Source organism: Pimephales promelas, chromosome 17, assembly GCF_988280905.1.
Source record: "Pimephales promelas chromosome 17, fPimPro1.hap1.1, whole genome shotgun sequence".
Taxonomy (NCBI): domain Eukaryota; kingdom Metazoa; phylum Chordata; class Actinopteri; order Cypriniformes; family Leuciscidae; genus Pimephales; species Pimephales promelas.
The window spans coordinates 5,713,732-5,735,754 of NC_142785.1; the positions used below are offsets into that span (position 1 = coordinate 5,713,732).

Here is a 22,023-nt window from a genome sequence, read left to right on the forward strand (position 1 = left end):
TACCATTAGAGTTCTCAAAGTTGAGTGTTCAGATCACAGTGCATCCAGTCGATTATTATACAGAATATTTACAGTTGAATTTGTTGGCTCACAAGAAGAAAAGCAAAATGACATCAAAATCAAAAAGTACAACATCCAATATTAAACATTCAGAATGTATATTTTCGTGAAAATCAAGGCAATAACAGATTTTACAATTCCTTCAGTGTGCTTGCATAGACTTTATATATCATTGGATTCTGAAATAATTTCGGTTGGCGTCAATGCTGGTTTATGGCATTACAAATGCGCCCTGAAACTAAAACTCAAATGCTTGGTGTCTACTTCCATTGTCAAACTTTCTGAATACACTACACAACCTTTGTACACATTTTTTGCCGATTCGCAGTCAGATCAAGTTGAGATTTTGGGTAGTCTAAGTTGAAATATTTCACAGAAGAACGTGTATGGTATGATAGCTTCAGACTTTAGTCGGAGGATATCAAACATGTTTATTTGAGCTGATTCTAGAACACATTGTGTTTCGTTTATCGTGTGTTTCCTAGCAACGAGTCACACATTTCTGCAGTTTGTTGTGTTCGGAGTCCGGTAGTGTGTGATACTGAGGCGTTTAGTGTATGATGCAGTCAGCAAGTGTGTGATGTCTAGTGTTTGAAGATCTGTTCAGATTTTAAAAGTTGTGTAGTGTAGTCCTTAACTGTGAATGCTGGAATTTACATCTTGCGCATCTAAGGAAGAGTAATAATGCAAGAACATACCCAAAGAATGGACAGGTCAAAGGGGAAGTGTCTTATTTCTGAATCAAACAAAACTACTAAGATAAATATAAAAGACAATTGCGACTTTTTTTTACTGCAAAAAAGTCAGAATTATTAGCAATTCCGAGAGTGTTAAAAAAAATCCCCAGTGTTAAATTAACACTTAAAAGTGTGAATTATATAAACTCTGAGCAGAGTGTTAAATGAACACTGAAGCAGTGTTAAAGTTAATGAGATAATTAATTCAATAATTGAGTGATGATGTTGACACCTGATGTTAACAAGCAGAATCATTGAAGGAGAAAACCTGAATTTTTAAGTCGCCATTATGGTGATTAGTGTTTGCTTTAGTTGGGCTCTTGACCCTTAATTTATAAACTTTAGATTTTGTTTGGCTGCATGACATGTTATAACAGCCAGATGAACAAATAGAAAAGGTGATCTGATGGTAATGGTTGTGTTTTAACATAATCGTTATTTCACAATCATTTGACCTTAATCACTGAACAATGAATAATATTTTGAACGTTTACAAATGTATTCAAAATAATTTATTAAAAGCTTCTCTTATACAAATAAAAAGAAATTCTTAAAGACACACAGACGTCAATAATAATTAATAGCCTGTGAATCTCAACAATGGTGACAATTATAAAGCATGTTGCAGTGCATTCTGGGTGCCACCAATCAAAACTCATTCATGGCTCCCATCATGCATTGCTGTATGAATCAATTATGAGCTTATGTTCAGAGGTGATCTGTTTGTCACCATTGCTGAGATTTATACGCTAATTCTTGATGTCTGTGTGTGCCTACATAAGATATTTTTGGGATTTTTTTTATTTGAAGGCTAAAAATTACGGTTTTCTCCTTCAGAGATTCCACTTGTTAACATGAGGCGTCTTCAATAATGCTCAATCATCACTCATTATTCACTTAATTATCTCATTAACTTTAACACTGCTTTAGTGTTCATTTAACATTCTGCTCAGAGTTTATATAATTCACACTCTCAGGGTTAATTTAACACTGGGGATTTTGCTTTGAAGAAACTTGCAATTGTAATATATATATATATATGTTTACACTACGTTCCTCTGAGAAACTGCGTTCCCTCGCAAAACCTTTTGCATTCGCTACTAAACCTTTTGTGTTCCTTGCGAGTAAACGCAAAGTGTCTCGGGGGAACGCAAAACATTTGGAATCTGGCAATTGTGAGAAAAAAAAATCTGAATTGTGAGATAAAAGTCACAATTACCTTTTTAAAATTTTTATTCTGTGGCAGAAACAAACTTCCAATATCCTGTTGGTCGAAAAACTAGTCTGACCCTAAACTTATACCGGGTCGCTCAAGATGCCCGAACAGATTTTATTTCAATTTATTTTAATTTGTCGACTGGACCAAAAAACTCTGTAGACTGTGCTGTGTTGGCTATGCAGAGACTAGGCAGAAATTCAACAAAGCGTGTTTTCCCCATCCCTGATTCTGAAACACAATCATGCCATTGTTTGGGCTGACGTGGAAACAGCACTCATAATATCACTCTCTCACTTCACTCTCAGTTCATCATTTGTGCCTGTTGATTCACACTCTCCCAAAGCAACATTTCTCGCTTCATGATCGGGAAAATCGACAACTGATTTTTAAACATCTAGGATTTAAGATGTGGTTTGGTGAAAAGGACTGCATAATGCATGCAATGGCACCACGGAATGCGCATTGACACGACAGGGACAAAACACACACTTCTTTCCTCAAAGAAGTGACATATTAACTGGACGCTGGAATCGGGTATAACAAAAGGCACACGTTGTAATTTGGAACAATGGAGGCATTGAACGGGCGTTCGTCCACCCAGAGCCACAGCTGCTAATATATGGAAATGAGACCACATTCTTAAACGTGAAGGATTTACTCCACAACACTGTGTTTAGTGTTAGCCGTCTGTCTGCGTATATGTGAGGCAAATTTAAATGAGTAGGAGGTGTCGTGCCTTAAAAAAAGTCCTTAGAGAATAATAATAATAGGCATTACGAACATGAATGATCACATTAAACGAAATCATCTAAAATCATCTTCTCTCTTGCTCGCGACATCATTTTACAAATAAACCTGCCAGTCTGATAATAAAAGCCCCTTCACGTCAATTTATAACCAATTGTATACACCGTTGCACAGAAGCAACTCGGTTAGATAACATTAAAAAGTACAACAAAAATATACAAGGAGATAAACGTTTTTCACCTTGAATGAATCTCTCTGTCCAGGTTATATTTCAATCCGAAATCAAAATCATATTTTTGCTTAAAGAAAATCAATTTTACCAGTACCAAAATAAGTAAGACTTTTGACATTATAAACTGCATGCAAAATAAGTTCAAACGTTTTTAAAAATTTAGGGTCAAAAATACAGTAAAAAAAAAAATAATAATAATATTGTGAAATATATTTTAAGATGTAATTTATTCTTCTGATGGCAAAGCTGAATTTTCAGCATCATTATTTTACCAAATTATTCTAATATGCGGATTTGAATATCAATGTTGAAAACAGTTGTGCTGCTCAACATTTTTGTGGAAACATTTTAAGCATAGCTAAATAACATAGATGCCTACCTCGTGATGACAAAACGGATCGAGCTACCGAGCAAGCAATAGAAAATATTGTGCAGTGCCTGGTTGTGGAAGAAGACAGTCTTCCTCTGGATTCCAATAGGACTGCATGGTTAAACTTTATTTTTAATGACGTTCCAGCTAATGAGGTAAAACATTGTCTGTCTGTTCGCTTCATTTCATTGGGGATTGTTTTGTAAACAAGACTGTAATTGCAGACTGATTAAGAGTAAAGAACAGTGCTGTGCCGTATGTATTGGATCTGACAAGAATTGTGCAACACACGGACTCTGGGTCGAACATGTACGGGCGAATCATTCCGGTCGCCAATTTACAAAATTGGACGTTTTCAAAACAATTTCCCCGAAGTGCATCGACCGGTGAGTTGAAACTCATTATAATATGCAAAACTGTTCTCCACTCACAGCAGTGGGCGTTTACTTCCAAGTCTTCAGTGCAAGACGCCCATAAAAACCGAGCATTTTTCAGTTAGGCTCAAAACTAGGGTACAAAATAGCCTATTACTTATTAATTTTGATGTTTTTTAATGCAAAAACCAAGCGAACGTCAAAAGCTGACCTCAGACAACAATATAATAAAATTTAAAAAGACAGTCCATGACCCCTTTAAGCAAATGCCTAAACATAGTATTAGAATTTTCTTTACGTGCAATATTTCAATTTAGGGGGCAATATGACCTGGACAATATTTGAGATTCACCTCTTGCTCCACATACATCTGTAAAACTGTTACCCATCATATAATGAAGATAGTCATTGCTCAAACATAAGGAATTGTAAAAAAAAAAAATACCCAAACAAATGTGAAAACCTGGATATACCACAGATAAGAAATGTTGATGAATCTTCAGAGCCAGTTGCATGGCTGAACACACCACATCCGTTTGGTACGGCAATAATGTCAGTCTTTCATTCACTGGCACTGTAGCTGCGCACCCAGGCCCTTTACACACAGAACAGAGCAGCTTTGATTGTGTCCAGCTCTCACGCAGCGCTCTGTAAAGCAGTGTGTACGGTCCTGGCTTGGAATTGAATTGAAACTCCGGAAAAAAAAAAAAAGCGTTTTTGCGAGATGACCAAAATGAAAAATTCAAATGAAAATCCTTAGTGTATTACCTATATCCACAGACATCATCCAGTGTTAAAAAACGTACCGTGCTTTTGTCAGATGATTTTGGCAAAGACTGGAAATGCATCCATCTTCAAGTTCAAACTCCACAGAATGCTACATAGGTTTTTATTGTAATTTAATAGAAAGCCATTAGAAACCATTCCCATTGGGAACGTCCTTCACAAAATCCCACCCAAACATTGCTCTCCACACGCTTGCGCACAAACTGTACTGAATGATTCCTCTCAAGTATACTCCATTTGACCACTCCATGTCTCTGCTAAGCCCAGGTATTCTGGGTTTTCTGCTGTGGGGGTCATGTAACCATTGGGCTGCCTGTGATTCGTACCTCCGTTTATGGACGCTCTGGCGACTGCCTGAGCTTTAGCTGCGAGATCATGATAGTAGGGGTTGTCGAAGGCAGGAGAGGTGGGTGAGATGCTGCCCATAGGCACCAGGTACTCGGGATTCTCCACACTGTTCCCTGTACAAAGACCGTTAATGAATCTCCTCTCGCTCGCTTTGCGTGGAAGCGTGCTGGGACGCTCTGATGGGACGTCCTGGTTCACATACTCTGAGAACAAAGAAAACATTTAAAGATATTGTGTTAAAATCATGGTGTTAAAAGTGATAGTCGGTGTGAAATGGATTTCGCAACTTTTACTTACTGTACAGGATATTCAATATCATTTTTAATTGTTAGCTAATATTGCACAATGTGTCGGTACCAAATATACCAATATATTGTTGTAACCAATATATTAGTACTAGGGATGCACCGAATATTCGGCCGCCGAAAATGGCCCAAAAGTGCATTTTCGGTTTTCGGCCGAAAGACTTTTAATCACCGAAACAATACGGCCGAAATGTTGTGATGACGCAAACAGACCTGCACGTGCTTGTCTGAAGCAACATGTTTGCGGTGCGGACGTATTTCAGTGAATCTGAACCCGCGAGGAGACGGAAGCCTTGTTTATCCACCTATATCTGCTCTAAACAACGCGCGCCGCCATGACAACGACTCCGGATGCGAGCGGGTCAAGTATAAACTGTGGAGACTCGCGCTGCGGAGGCAGGCGAAAGTATGCGCGAGTCTCCTCAGACAGCGCGCGCACCGCTCCAAACGGTCGAGGCGTTTATACTGGACCCGCTCTCCGTTGTACTATTTCTTGAAACGACAGGGGACGACTCAAGTAACTGTCCTCTAACCATTAGGAATCGGTGAGAAGAAGAAAGATAAACACATGGCAATGTTTATTTTTTAGTATTCCACCACCAATACAAAAATAATCATGTAAAACCCAGTAAACCCTGAGATTATTACTTGTGACATTACAAAAAATATGTATATGGGAACATGTATGTATAGAACTAAATTAATGCTCTCTTAAATATTTTCTACATTCACTAAACATGTTTCGTTAAGTTTCATGTACATTTGTATTAATCATGGACCTTTGTTCATTTAAAAAGGCTTTTTATGCTATTGTATGCTAGATTTTTTAAATGTAAGAAACTAATTTAGACGTGCAAAGGGTGCTGGTGTGATGAGAAGAAGTTCGCACTCGGCTTTGTTTTTATGAGAGAACATTTAATTTTAAAACCTTTCTGCAGGCCATTAGATTATTATTTAATGTACACATGAGTGGGGTCAAAAACATTTTAGTTTGAATTTTATTTTATACTGTGCATTGTGCTAAATAAATATTTGCATAATTTGTAATTGATTTATTCTTTGAAAATTTTATATTAATTTATGCAATTGCAATGCCTTGATTTTAGTAACGTTTGTACACAGTCATAGCCATAAATGCAATGATACTGATAATTGGCATAATTTCTTTCGGTGTTTCGGTTTTCGGCCTTGGTTTCCTCTTTTTCGGTTTTCGGTTTCGGCCAAGAATTTTCATTTCGGTGCATCCCTAATTAGTACCCCTCCAAAAAATGTTGTTTTGCTTACACTGTAGCATGAAAATATGAATGAATAAATGTAAATGTGGTACCATGGCCAATATTAGACATTTTTTATAGTCTGTCTCTAAAATTGCTATTTGGCTATTGGTTAAAAGACAACTCCGGCGCCAAATGAACCTTTGGTCTAATAACACATCGGTACCTAGTCGACCATTCTCTAATATTTGTTTTCATGATAATCGAATGTAAAGAGTTTTATCTCTAAAAACTTTTTAGCGTATGCGCTAGTATATGGGGGCATATAATAAGGAAAAAGAAATCGCTAGTTAATACCACTAACAACGCTCAAAATAGCCCCACACTAACACAGTAACATAATTAGGGTCCATACATGCAAAACGAAGCATTGAGAACTTTGTAAGTGTGCAGACCGTTTAATAAGAAGATACTTTGTGTATACAAACGGCGCCATCTTTGGAAAACAGTCTCGACAAGTCGAGCCACGAACGACGTGCAAAGTGATCTGAACTGTATGAAGTTCAGCGAACTTCTGAACTGTATGAACGTTGTTCGTGGTTGTTGAGACTGTTTTCCAAAGACGGCGCCGCATGTATACACGAAGTGAACTGTCATTATAAAAAACTTCTTATTAAACGGTCTGTACACTTACAAAGTTCTCAATGCTTCGTTTTGCATGTAGGGACCCTCATTATGTTACTGCGTTAGTGTGGGGCTATTTTGAGCGTTGTTAGTGGTATTAACTAGCGATTTCTTTTTACTTATTAAATGCCCCCATATATTAGTGTATTCACTAAACAGTTTTTAGAGATAAAACTCTTTACATTCGATTATCATGAAAACAAATCTCAGAGGACGGTCGACTAAGTACCGATGTTTCATTAGACCAAAGGTTCATTTGGCGCCTGAGTTCTCCTTTAACATGTTCTCAATGTTGCAATACACTCTCATATCCCAGCTTGCAATCTTTTCTTCTGTATTGTGACGTATGGATTCTTTAAAAAGAAAAAATTCAGGGTGGGGAACAGATGGGGATTGGGTTTGGAGATGTGTCTGTTGCAGAGGCAGAAGGTGGGAAAATGATTGGAGAAGTCCTGAATACATCACCAGAGAGTCTTGACTGCATGGCATGTCTAAATATATATTTATTAGTGCTGTCAAACGATTAAAATATTTAATCGCGATTAATCGCATAAATGTCATAGTTAACTCGCGATTAATCGCACATTTTTATCTATTCTAAATGTCTTTTGATTTCTTTTTGTTACATAATTTTTTTCTCATTTTAATGCTCTTATCAACATGGAAAAGTGGATTGGCTTGTTTAGTGGCTTGTTTTATTATAATTATTATTGAAAATAACATTGGAATAGTGTTCAATTTCACACTAACACATATAAAATATCTCTCACACAATGTAACACTGTCTATCAATAAAAGGGTGTAAGAAATACTGACGAAGTCCTGATATTGATGAGGGGGTGGAGAATTCGCATCACCTGTGTGTGTGTGTGTGTGTGTGTTTGCTTGCTTGGCCATCATCAAGTGGTGTTTCAGACTGGACATGCTGCGATGATGATCGCTCAGTTCACAACGACAAAACACACAGATCACTTGGTCTTGTCAATGGGACAATTTGGCAACTTTTTAAAAGTAAACTTTCCATTCAGAATGTTAGGGCATCCATTTCGGCGTCTCGTGCTCGTCATCCACTCAAAACGTAACGTTACTATTTGGCCGGCTCGCAAGCCGAAACGAGTGTGTGTGTGGCACAAAACGTCCTCGCGCTGCGCTCTGAACCCATTCATTTCAATGGCTTGCGCTGCGCGAGGACGTTTTGTTGCTTTTTCTACCAAAGCGCAAGCGGATCTAGACCGGAAACAAAACAACAGGCATGCCGCAAACACAAGTTTGGGCTTGCGAGCCGGCTTTGAGTGGATGACGACGAGCGCGAGACGCCAAAATGGATCGGATGCATGTCCTCCTGTTGCAAAAGCATGTGAAAAAACTACAAAGTTTGCTTGGACAAAAAGACCGTTAATCGCGCGCTAAAAAAATTAACGCCGTTAAAATGGGTTTGCGTTAACGCCGTTAATAGCGCGTTAAACTGACAGCCCTAATATTTATGTCCTTGTCGTATTTGATAAAAATACGATCTTGATCTGCCTTGGAAAATACTCTTACTTTTGGATGACAACAGAAAAAAATTGTGAAATACCAGACAACCAGAAATGTCACATTTACCGGTAGTAAAATGGGTTGCCTTTATTGCAAATGATACGTTTCACTCACCAGGTTGTGTGTGCGCTCCACGTGGCAGTGTGTTTGAAAGAAAGCCAGTAGGGCCATCCGTTCTCCAGGTCTCCATCTCTCCATCTATGCCGTTGGGGACGGTGGGGTCTTTAGAATAACGACCAGGACTGGATGGAGGGCCATTGTCCTCCACGTAGCCGTCCAGAAACACAGAGTCCGATTGGCCTCCAGCGGAAAGGTGTGATATGCTCCGTACTAAAGTTGGATACTGTGTCCCAGACCACATGGCATTGGCTGTTGCCCCGACAGGAAGAGTTGGGTACTGACTCTGCCCCAGCGTGCTGACGGAGGAGTACAAATCCCTCCCGCTTGGCATACCATCCACCTCTAAACCTTGGTCTGTACTCTAAAGAAGAAAAACAAAAACAACATTTTAAATGGGACAAGCAATATAGTAGCATTTGAGGGACTGAAATGATCTCTGACCCGATGAGAGTGGTGTCTGCTGGGTCCGTTGGCTCTCATTTCTCCTTGCGAGCTGAAGATGCCGCCGGGCTGAGGCACCAGGTATTCTTCCGCATCCAGTAACTCTTTCACGTTCCCCCCCTCCTCTGCCATCAGCCTGCGGAAGAACTCACTTTCAACAGGACTCGACAAACTCATCTGATCGTCATTCTGAAAAAAGCAGGAAAAAAAAAACAGAAATGGCATGATTTCTGCATTTCTTTCAAAAAATGACTTCAAAAGGAGAAAAGGAATATATATTATTTTAGGGCTCCAACAACTCATTGATAAACTCAATAATGTAAATGGTTGACGGCATGTCTCACAATGGCACAGTTATGCACGAGAACACTGTCACTTTAAAGTAGAAAAACATTTTAATTTCCCATATTTATTTATATTTTGCTGTTATAATCTTTTGCAGATCATCTTATCTAAACAGAAAGTTAATGAACTTTCACAAAACTTTTGTCAAATTTTTCAAAGAAATAGAAATATTTGTAACTACACACAGATTATATTTAAAAGCTTATCAATGTAGTTGATAGATGCAGCCATATATTATTAATTACAAGTTCATAATGAATTTGTTTTTATATATTTACGCACTTGGATGACTACAAAACGTGGGGGATCACGTGACATGTTGGTAAATTCCTCCACCAGGTCCTTAAATCGCGGTCGACTGTCAGGATCGATCATCCAACCTGGCATAAGGTCACATGGTCAAAAAAAGTCCTCTACATATTCAATACAAATCCACATGGACAGCTGCTGTGACGTCTTTGCTGATTGCTGGTCTCTCGTTTGTAAAACAAGCTAAATTCACGATGCAGAAGTCATACAGCAATGTCCCGAAGTACCACAAAGCCACAGTATTTACTGTACACTTTTTTGGGCAAAGTTTGAACTTTTTTTTGTGATAGTCAGACTTCATTGTTAAGTTTGAGATTAGGGCTGTGCAAAAATTAATTGCGATTAATCGCATCCAAAATAAAAGTCTGTGTTTACATTATATATTTGTGTGTGCTGTATATAATTATTTTGTATATATAAATACACACACATGCATGTATATATTTAAGAAAATGTGTTATATATAAAATATTTATATAATATAGATTATGTATTTATTTATATATACAGAATTTAAGTGCAAATTCTTAAATATATACATGCATGCATAGGTATTTATATATACAAAATAATTATATACAGCACACACAAATATATTATGTAAACACAGACTTTTATTTTGAATGCGATTAATCGCAATTAACTTTTGCACAGCCCTATTTGAGATACATATTTGAATCAAAAAAGCATTCAAATGATCATTAGAGATGAACACTAACAATTGACCATGATCATGTAGACTTCCGTGGTGCAGATAAGCGGCTGGGGGAGTCTGTCTCCCCCCTCCAGGAGTTCTGGAATGTCCCGCGCTGGTATGAGGTCGTATGGCTTCATGCCAAAGGTCATCAACTCCCATACAGTCACCCCTGAGATGGAAAGAGCCAAGCTTCGAAGGTTATTTTAAACCGGAGGGTTATCAATTACAGCAGAGCAACTGTAAACCCATGCAGATACTGACCATAGCTCCATACATCACTTTGGTGAGTAAACCTTCTGTGTAATATGGACTCCAGCGCCATCCATTTGATTGGCACCTACTCAACACACACACATAGACTTATTCTCAATACATACAGGATATTAGATTCATCCACACTCGAGGTCTGTTTCCAAATCAGTTTCGGCTGTTCATCCAACCAAAGCAACATGTAAAACCCACCTTTCCCCCATCGGCGTGGTACTCCTTCTCATCTATGTCCAGCAGTCTGGCAAGCCCAAAGTCTGTAATCTTCACATGGTTTGGGTTTTTGACTAGAACATTCCTAGCAGCAAGGTCTCTGTGAACCAGCCTCACTTCTTCAAGGTAACTCATTCCCTGGGTACACAAAGAACCAGACATGAGAACATGTGCACAAGTGGCTGGGGAATAGCGAATAGCGATAGTTAATGGAATCCTGTGTTATTATGCTTCGTCTTATTTATAATATCATAATTTGCATAAATACAAAGTTATGTCATTAAAGTCCCTATGAAATCAAAATTGACCATACTTACTTTGTTTGCCTAAATTGATCGTTTTGTGGTGAACAATTCATACATGCAAGTCAATCCACACAAAAAAATTTTTTGGCTTCATAATCTTTAATCAAAGTTTGAAAATGCCCCTCCCCTCTGCATTGGAGGACCTTGCCCGATGACGTAGGCTTTACGGTTTGGGTGTCTCCTTAACATCCATAACCACGCCCCTCCAACTGACAGCTGCTGTGTGTTTGCGAGCGCCGAGCGAGCATTGATTGACAGCGTGTGTAAACTTGCGTCACCCGTTTTTGCGTCACCATTTGAAACACCCATTTTTCTAGATCCAATCAGGTGCTAGTTAGAAAAAAAAGCCACGCCCACTATTTTTGCCTCATTTAGTATTCCGTTTCTCTCCGAAATACGTCACAACAGTGGAAAAAAACTCGTTTGCAACTTCCGGTTCACGGGGACTTTAAACTCTAGGGGCCCTATTTTGCACACGCACAAAGCAGGCTTTTCCCTCCACAGACGCACAACGGTAACCTAGGGAATGAACCTGCGCTCCCTGGGCGGGTCGGCGCAAAAAATGAGGCGTGTTTCGGTGCAAACAACCCCTGGTGCTATTTTGCAGTTCCAGAAAACAATTGCGCCAATGACCAGAAAAAAACCTAGTCTAAAGTCAAAGGCACGTTGTGCGTACATTCAGATGCTATTTTAAGCGTGCATGCTCCATGATACACTGTAGATGATTCTCTCATCTACACAGATGCATTTTACTTTTTTTTTGTGCAAATGATACATTATTATAAGGAAAAATATATAAACATGAGGGAAATCATTGTTATGTCCATGACGATGGTAAAAATAGGCATAAAGCTTACACATTTACCCAAATTATCATATAGAGGTTTAACCGAAGCTAATTTGGGTGTGTTTGTCCCATCCCCGATGTCACTTCTCTTTCTTTTACGGCCCTGACGAGAACATCGATCTCCTCGGCTGTGAACCGATTGTGAAGCGCCTGGTAAATGCGCCGTTATAATAGTATTGCGCCATGTAACAAGCACACCGCGTTCATCAATCTCTTAAAGGATATGTGATACGACGCTCTGATTGGTTTGTTTCCCGTTACGCCCAAACCACACCTCTGAATAATGAAGCTACTTCAGACCAACCCCTTTTAGATTTGCGTCAAGCGCAAGAGTCATTTATCCCGCCGGTTAAATAGCAACAGCAAGACCCGCCGACAAAGTTACTTGCGCGTCGCGCTTGATACTTGTGTTTCAGATCGTTAAAATAGGGCCCAATATGGTGCAAGCTGATGGGTCCATAACTAATTTTGTTAGCGATCACATTGTTATCTACATAGATTGGTTGATGTGGCATCAGCAGCCAATGACATTGCTGCGCAACATTCAAATACTTGGCATTGTTTGCTATTAGCAGTCTGCAGAAACCCTCCACCTTCCCCAGATCCACCTGTATAGATCTGCTACGGAGGTTATTTCATGTATGTTATATGTATAGCAGCAGCAAGTCTTTGAATATATGGGCAGTATCAAGTCTCTATTTTGCTCTACAGCAGCAGCAATAATCAACAGGAGCAGCAGCGTTAGCATTGCCACATCCATTACCATGCCAATCTCAGTTGTCATGACAGAATTTTAATTTTCATAATTTACCTGGGGTTAACAATTAATCTTGGGTATTCATAACCTTTTCACATTGTACATTCCTAAACCCTGCTTTTAAAGGAGTAGTTCACTTTTGAAAAAACTTTTGCTGATAATTTACTCACCCCCGTGTCATCAAAGATGTCCATGTCATTCTTTCTTCAGTCGAAAAGAAGTTAAGGTTTTTGATTTAAACATTCCAGGATTTTTCTCCATATAATGGACTTCAGTGGGAACCAGATGGTTCAAGGTCCAAAAGAAACTTTAAGTACAAAGTGCAAACTTGTTCAAAGGGCTTTAAACGATTCCAGACGATAAATAAGGGTCTTATCAAGCGAAACGATCGCTCGTTTTATAAATAAATAACAAAGTTTAAGTTTTGTAAGCTCAAACGCTCGCCTTGCTCTGTTCTGTAACGCGCTCCTGTTCGAACTCGTTCATCAAAATGAACAAATCTTTTTCCGAGTCATTTGGTTCATTCGGCGAAAGAAACGAACGAATTGATTCGGAAAAAGATTTGTTCATTTTGTTGAACGAGTTCGAACATTAGTCACGAACGTGGACCACAGAACAGAGCAAAGCGAGCGTTTGATCTTATAAAACTTAAACTTTGTTATTTAAAAAAAAAAACGAGCGATCGTTTCGCTTGATAAGACCCTTATTTATCGTCTGGAATCGTTTAAAGCCCTTTGAACAAGTTTGCAGTTTGTACTGAAAGTTTCTTTTGGACCTTGAACTGTTTGGTTCCCACTGAAGTCCATTATATGGAGAAAAATCCTGGAACGTTTTCATTAAAAACCTTCATTTCTTTTCGACTGAAGAAAGAAAGACATGGACATCTTGGATGACATGGGGGTGAGTAAATTATCAGCAAAAGTTTTTTCAAAAGTGAACTAGTACTTTAAGGTTCCTAAATCTTGGGTTAATGTCAGTTTCATTGATTAGCCCCGCTTCTAAATTGCAATTGTGGAATATTTCTTTATCGAGGGTTAAAAGTAAGGTTTAGAAGAACCATAACCTGGGTTAAAGCGCAGTGTGAAAGCACTAATGTGTGTAACTGCAGTGTTTCCCTGTGTATTTTTACACTTCTCATAACATAAAATCAAAATAGAGATCTGGCTTTGTGTGCTTATTAAATTGCAAGTGTCTGTTGCATTGCATGTTTCAGAATGAAGCACAGAACTGTGTTCTAGTGAGCAGCTTACGATCTGGTCTTTTCAGCATTTCGTTTCAAAGTGATCAAACTCAATATCTACATAAGTGAGTTTAACATGCACCACTTATTTTCACATGATTGCATAATTTCCAACATTTTTATGGACAGATGATTAAAGCATTTTTACTAGATTTCTGAGACATATTTGTAAACTGTTTTCCTCTAAAATAAAAACTCTTGTAAGTGAAGATATTGAATAGTCTCACAAAATCCTGTGCGAAATGACATACCAGAAAATCTTCCACCATCAGTGCATGTCACGTTCTGTAGATGTCTTACCTTCGCAATCTGTACACACCAGGTGAGGAGGTAATGAGAGCCGATCCGGTCCTTGTTTTCTTTGACATAGTCCAACAAGCATCCGTATGGCATGAGCTGAGTAACCAGCTGAACCGTTGATGTCAGACAGATGCCTAGCAAGCGGCACACATGTGGGCTCGCTACACCCGCCATCACATATGCCTCCTGTGATAAAACACATAGACAAACCGCTTTAAAGTCACACATATCCACATACAAAATAAACACTTACCATCATTAGGGAGGAGAGTCTTCTGAATGTTTATAACAGGAGATTAATATTGCAACAAAATATAGGAATGTAAGCAACACACTCACATCCAAGATTTCTTTGTTGGCTTTGGGCGAGGTGTTCTCACGCAAAACTTTGATGGCCACTGGGATCCTGACGTTTTCCCCATCAGGAGCCCATATACCCTGGTGAGATAAGATCAACTTTGCATGAATAGGGTTAAACTACATTAAGATCAATAATGTAGAACAGCGTTTCCCAAACAGGGTTCGCAAAGGGAACTGTAGGGGGTTCATGAGTTGATGAAAAGCTAATAATTATTAGGTGTTCAGGCACGAAGTGCTGAAAACCTATTGTATTTGCTAGAAAGAAAAAAAAAATCCCCTAAAACGCATCGTGCAGCCCAAACCGTAAGGGCTGGAGCTCTGAAACTTTGTCAGATGGTAGGGCCTCAAATTGTGGAGAAGCTATCAGAGTATGAGCCCGATTGGCCCATAGGTGGCGCTACAGCAACCAAAAGTACTAAATTGCTCATAACTTCAAGACCGTTTGACTTAGCTTCAATGTTTTTACACCACTGTAATCCCTGGCTCAAGACGGACAAGATGTATATCTCGGATTTGTATATCTCAAAGCTATCAGAGTACGAGGTGCATAGGTGGATAGGTGGCGCTACAGCAACCAAAGTTCCTCCGCAAAGTTCCGTGAGGATCGGATTATAGGTGGCCAATGAGTGGTGTTGTACTGCCCACTGCTGTTTAAATTATTTTTTTTCACAATACTCAACTATAAATGCAGCTTGCAGCTTTAATTATTATTATTATTATAATATCAAATGTACATTGTAAATAAATAAATGGGGCTGTGCGATAATCTTGATATAGCAATCAAATAAAAGGCAGCGGGTACCATTGTACCATCTTAAGACACTATCACAACTAAAAAGAAGTTTGAATCCACTGTAAAATTAAAAAATCAAACACTTTAAAAAAAAAAAATCAAATATTCTCGGTTTACTTACATCAGAGAACTGTAAAAAAAAAAAAAAAAAAGCAAATGTGTCTTTAAATTGTAGAAATATTTCTTCAAGTAAATATTTTTACATAAAAGGGCTAACAAAAAAAGTTCGGGAACACTTGATGTAGAAAAATAAAATGCTAATGGGGATTCAAAATGGTTTGCATTAAAACAAATTGCATTATTTTGCCACTGCCTGATTTTTTAGAGGGAAACCATAAGATAAACAGTTTATTATTTTCTCCATATGCAGCCTTTGTAGTCACTAGTGAAGGGTTTGAGATTTTGTGGTGCCATCAGCCAGTCTACGAAGTCATTTTCCAGCAGCTCAGTTGACTGGCTAAAAACATTTACTTATGAGCAAAGATGGCTAGTCATATTTCCGAGGCTGCATGCGCCAGCTAAAAAAACTAACATTGCTATGATGAGGAAGGGTAACAGATATGTCTCTTTTCTTTTACTGTGTGCAGTGTCTGACCTTATAGACTGTGCCGAAGGCTCCAGAGCCCAGCACTCTAAGTTTCTTCAGCTCTGTCTCCTTGAGAATACGCATCTGAGCCTGGTTTGGCATCGCTCCGCTCGGGGTCAGTGGCTCCACCAGCTTCAGGGAAAAATGAGATGCCATAAGACTACAAAACTAAATGTCAAGTAGTCAAACAGACTGCATAAACAGAAGAAATGCATTAGCACGACCAACCGATATTGACAACAATTAAAGGGGCCAGGAACCGCACAAAGTCTAGCAGACTTTCCTATATTTGACTCCTATTATGAGTTCTTATTTACTGTACTGTTTAAAAACAATAGACTCAGTTCCACAACCTAGTTTGCTGCCTACGTAGGCTTTTATGGAATCATAGCCACTCTACAGATGTGAAATCTGTTCACATAAGTGTGAAAGTGATGTGGAATGAGACACTATCACAAGTAAAAAGAGGTCCAGCTACAAAGTCAAAATAAAACACTTAAAAACTATTAAATACTTTATCTATTTATTTGCATGTCATGTGACAATTGATCAACATCAGAGAACTGTGACCATGTTATTATATTGTTAAATTATTGAAATATTAACTAAAAATTATCATCAACAACCATAAAATCTAATTTTAATTAAAATGCACTATCCTTTCCAGTATTTGCATATGCTATGTATTTGTATGCTTATTAGAAGAATGAGTTGATAGCTTGCAACATGCTAATGTCAATTTTAAAATCAGCTAATTTTCAACATATGTTGGCAGACAAACCCTAATGCAGATTCATATAGCCGACATAAGGAAGTTGGGTAACATGCAGTGGTGGAGGAAGTACTGAATCTCAGTACTTAAGTAAAAGTACAAATAACCAGATAAATATTTACTTTAGTAAAAGTAGAAGTAACACAATGACAACCATACTTAAGTAAAAAGTAAAAAGTACCTGATTTTAAATGTACTTTAAGTATTAAAAGTAAAAGTACTTGCATAACAATTGATTCTCTTAATGACTATTTTCTAATGATTAATAAAACATTTAATTCTAACTCATTCAACCTAATACTCCCATAATGATGTTCAATAATGATGGAAAACAATCGTTGTCACCATTTCTGAAACAAGCTTGCAATTAGGCGATATAAACCATGCTTATCCTTACTATATGTTAATAACTATGTTTGGCAGTAAACGCGAATTTATGGTGGAATTCTGAACCTCTTGGCTTGCCATAATCCTAACCAAACGTATATTACACACGGTGTGTTTCCTATGCACGTAAAAACTAATTTTCGCATATAAATTGCACGATAAACACACTGCGTGCGAGACGCATTTAGTTGATGTATCTATGGCAACCAAACGTCACTGGAGAGACAAACGTGCAACGAACGGACGGTCAGATTACGTTTTGGCAGGGGAAAAACTGATCAGAAAATGTAATGAAAATGTAACAGAAGTTGTAGAAATGTAGTGGAGTAGAAAGTATAATAGTTTCTGCAAAATGTAACGAAGTAAAAGTAAAAAGTATGCACTATTTATTCTACTTAAGTAAAGTAAAGATACGTGAAAAATTTACTTAAGTAAAGTAACAAAGTATTTGTACTTCGTTACATTCCACCACTGGTAACATGTACTTACAATGTACTTACCTAGAAAGTACTGGCTAAAGGGTTAGAGGTAGGTTTAGAGGTAGGTTCAGGGTTAGTACCTAGTTATTACCCAGTAATTGTAATTACTAGAAGTACATAGCATGCAGATGGGTAACAGGACTGCAAAAAGAAGCGTTACCGGAAGTTGCACAAGTTCAAAATTAGATTTGCCTCAAGTATCAATCTGCTGCTTTTAGACTGGTTTTGAGTTATAAATGTGTCAGTATTAAAATAAAGATCGAAAACAAATTCTACATGCAAATGAAACACTCTGCAGAGTTCTGACCTCATGTTCCTGAAGAATTCTCCTCATGATTTCTTTCTTTTTTTGGTGTTTCTGTCGTCGCAGGTAAAACACCAGCAGCGCCAGCAAAATGATAAAGAGAAACACTCCGCCAATTGTGATTGCGACTGTTGTCCCAGGCCTGAAGGATTTTCAAAACAAACAATTCCATTAAAGCAGGATTGTGCAGTCTGTGGTTAAAGCATAACTCTATAGCTATGACTAATAACTAGAATTTTACATTTTCAATTTTTTTTGTGGTGTTTGCCAAGTCTAAGTAGCCCACCCCACATTTAATGAAACCCTGATAGCATGTGTAAACAGGACCAATTATATTCAGATCGCTACATTTTTCTGCATTGTTTTAATGCCCACCAGACGAATGGCATAATTTAAATTACTTAGAAAAGTAACAGTCCACCTCTCACTTAAAAATACTCATTTGAGGATTCACAAGTTGCATGTTATTAAATTATAGGTTTTGTCAAACCCCTAACCCTAAGTATGAGCAGTGATACTTGCTTTAGGAAACACTACTAATGAAAAGTATTCTGCATATGAAGAGTTCAGATGCAAAAGCCTCTAAATGCCATTTAAAATTTTCTTCTTTAATGAAGATTTTTATCAAACTTGTATATTTAAGTTCAGTAATTTCACTTAAATAACAATTAATGGGTAATTATCATTGCCATTTAAGTGAAATCACTGAACTTAAATATACAAGCTTGATAAAAATGATCATTCTAGAAGAAAATTTCAAATGGCACTTAGAGGCTTTTGCATCTGAACTCTTCATATACATACACATTTCAATTGAATTGAAATATCTTTAATTTAGTAATTTAGTTCACAACTGGTAGCCAACACATACACATTCACACAAAAACAGATAAAAACATGAGACAATAAATAGATAAAAACAACGTCTTACCCAGCTTTCTGTAGTATCGGGCACCCTCTATCATCCAATGGACAGCTGACAGTAAATACAAAACAAAAAAATGAATTCCAAATCCTAAATTGTTGCTCATGGTCTGATATAAAAAAGTGGGATAACAATTCATGAACTGATTGAAGGACTTACGAGACGCTGCAGTTGGTCTCACAGGGCAAACAGTGATTCGTAGCATTGAAGTATTTCCACACTGTGTGCTGGTCCTCTTTCACCCCACTGGGACAGCGCTCAACACACACGTCTCCATCTTGAAAGTGCATACACTCCTTACACTGATCCGGACCCTGCACAAGAAACACATTTAAAGGGGACCTAATTATTCTTTCTTTACAAATTCAACTTTCTTTAGTGTGTGTGCTGTTTGAGCATGAAAAGTGTCACTCAAAAAAGGAATGACTCTCTATATCAGTAAAGCATTGTTTCTGAACTTCCTGAAACGCTGCGATTTCTTCCAGGAACGTGGGAGTCACAATATTCCTCATTTAAATAAAGCAAAAATAATGGCGAGGCCTGCTGTAGTTGCGTCAGTAGTGTTGAATCTACCAGTTATGGTAAAGAGGCATAACATTTCCAAAACGCATTCAAACACACTGCTCCTGCCAACCAATCAGAGTGCACTGCAATTTTCATAAAGGAGGGGCTTCATAGAGACAAGAATTAAAGTAGTTTAGTTTATAGCTAAGTGCTGCAATTGTCATTTTGAAAATTATAATTGTTACATTATTATTAAAGCATGAAAACCTATAAAAAACAAAATCAAGACTTTGTAAAAGGCCAAAATATGGCTTCTTTAATATGAAAAATTGAAAATGCACCTTGTAATCCTTTCTTCAATGGAACACAAAAGGGAAAATAAAAGTTTTGTTTTTGTACTACTTCTTGGAACTGAGCTTATCTTTAATAAAGTACCATGTTGTGTACTAAAAATCACAATAACGTTCACTTGGACTTTGAGCTTTTATGGTGCATTTTTGTTAATTTTCCTTTCACTCTTTGGAAATCAGCAGCATAAGCAGCATTCTTCTTATTTGTTCCACAGATATGTGTATATATATATATATACACTCACCGGCCACTTTATTAGGTACACCTGTCCAACTGCGCGTTAACACTTAATTTCTAAGCAGCCAATCACATGGCGGCAACTCAGTGCATTTAGGCATGTAGACATGGTCAAGACAATCTCCTGCAGTTCAAACCGAGCATCAGTATGGGGAAGAAAGGTGATTTGAGTGACTTTGAACGTGGCATGATTGTTGGTGCCAGAAGGGCTGGTCTGAGTATTTCAGAAACTGCTAATCTACTGGGATTTTCACGCACAACCATCTCTAGGGTTTACAGAGAATGGTCCGAAAAAGAAAAAACATCCAGTGAGCGGCAGTTCTGTGGGCGGAAATGCCTTGTTGATGCCAGAGGTCAGAGGAGAATGGCCAGACTGGTTCGAGCTGATAGAAGGGCAACAGTGACTCAAATAACCACCCGTTACAACCAAGGTGGGCAGAAGAGCATCTCTGAACGCACAGTACGTCGAACTTTGAGGCAGATGGGCTACAGCAGCAGAAGACCACACCGGGTGCCACTCCTTTCAGCTAAGAACAGGAAACTGAGGCTACAATTTGCACAAGCTCATCGAAATTGGACAATAGAAGATTGGAAAAACGTTGCCTGGTCTGATGAGTCTCGATTTTTGCTGCGACATTCGGATGTTAGGGTCAGAATTTGGCGTCTACAACATGAAAGCATGGATCCATCCTGCCTTGTATCAACGGTTCAGGCTGGTGGTGGTGGTGTCATGGTGTGGGGAATATTTTCTTGGCACTCTTTGGGCCCCTTGGTACCAATTGAGCATCGTTGCAACGCCACAGCCTACCTGAGTATTGTTGCTGACCATGTCCATCCCTTTATGACCACAATGTACCCAACTTCTGATGGCTACTTTCAGCAGGATAATGCGCCATGTCATAAAGCTGGAATCATCTCAGACTGGTTTCTTGAACATGACAATGAGTTCGCTGTACTCAAATGGCCTCCACAGTCACCAGATCTCAATCCAATAGAGCATCTTTGGGATGTGGTGGAACGGGAGATTCGCATCATGGATGTGCAGCCGACAAATCTGCGGCAACTGTGTGATGCCATCATGTCAATATGGACCAAACTCCCTGAGGAATGCTTCCAGCACCTTGTTGAATCTATGCCACGAAGAATTGAGGCAGTTCTGAAGGCAAAAGGGGGTCCAACCCGTTACTAGCATGGGGTACCTAATAAAGTGGCCGGTGAGTGTATATATATATATATATACACGTATATGAAGAGTTCAGATGCAAAAGCCTCTAAGTGCCATTTGAAATTTTCTTCTAGAATGATCATTTTTATCAAGCTTGTATATTTAAGTTCAGTGATTTCACTTAAATGGCAATGATAAATACCTATTAATTTTTGTTTAAGTGAAATTACTGAACTTAAATATACAAGTTTGATAAAAATCATCATTAAAGAAGAAAATTTCAAATGGCATTTAGAAGCTTTTGCATCTGAACTCTTCACATATGTATATATATTATTTGTTTTTGAATTTTGCATTTGCATCTTACTCGGCCTGTACAGGAGGCAGAGCCGTTGACTGGTCGACACTCTGGATGACAAGGACCACAGTTAAATCCATCCACAAACTCCCGGAATGACCTGTGGAAAATGCATTTGATGTAGACATTAAGAGTTTAAAACCAACTTCTATAATAACAGCATATAAATCTGCATTCTTTATTGTATTACTTTAAAGGTCGGGTAGGCAATTTTTTGTTGAACTGGTTAAAAAACTCATTTCAAATCCTAAAAGCAATCAATAATGGGCTATATGCACGCATAAGTTCCGCATTTGACGTAAGGATGCTCGTCCATTTCCGGTTGTGTAGATTAAAGCGGAGGAAAACC

General features: G+C 38.2%; 1 protein-coding gene across 1 annotated transcript in view; it reads right to left on the minus strand.

Annotated features, from left to right (window-relative positions):
• Positions 1 to 22,023, minus strand: part of erbb2 (erb-b2 receptor tyrosine kinase 2) — a 48,408-nt gene continuing 26,385 nt past the window's right edge. Inside the window, exons 14-27 of the mRNA XM_089121818.1 lie at positions 21,684 to 21,774; positions 19,219 to 19,373; positions 19,066 to 19,110; positions 18,138 to 18,276; positions 16,202 to 16,324; positions 14,793 to 14,891; positions 14,454 to 14,639; positions 10,987 to 11,142; positions 10,786 to 10,861; positions 10,547 to 10,693; positions 9,801 to 9,898; positions 9,174 to 9,362; positions 8,727 to 9,093; positions 1 to 5,076 (exon numbers count right to left, since the gene is read on the minus strand). Of these exons, the coding sequence (XP_088977944.1) occupies positions 4,748 to 5,076; positions 8,727 to 9,093; positions 9,174 to 9,362; positions 9,801 to 9,898; positions 10,547 to 10,693; positions 10,786 to 10,861; positions 10,987 to 11,142; positions 14,454 to 14,639; positions 14,793 to 14,891; positions 16,202 to 16,324; positions 18,138 to 18,276; positions 19,066 to 19,110; positions 19,219 to 19,373; positions 21,684 to 21,774 (2,200 nt within the window). The 3' untranslated portion in view covers positions 1 to 4,747. The remainder of the gene's footprint in view (positions 5,077 to 8,726; positions 9,094 to 9,173; positions 9,363 to 9,800; positions 9,899 to 10,546; positions 10,694 to 10,785; positions 10,862 to 10,986; positions 11,143 to 14,453; positions 14,640 to 14,792; positions 14,892 to 16,201; positions 16,325 to 18,137; positions 18,277 to 19,065; positions 19,111 to 19,218; positions 19,374 to 21,683; positions 21,775 to 22,023) is intronic.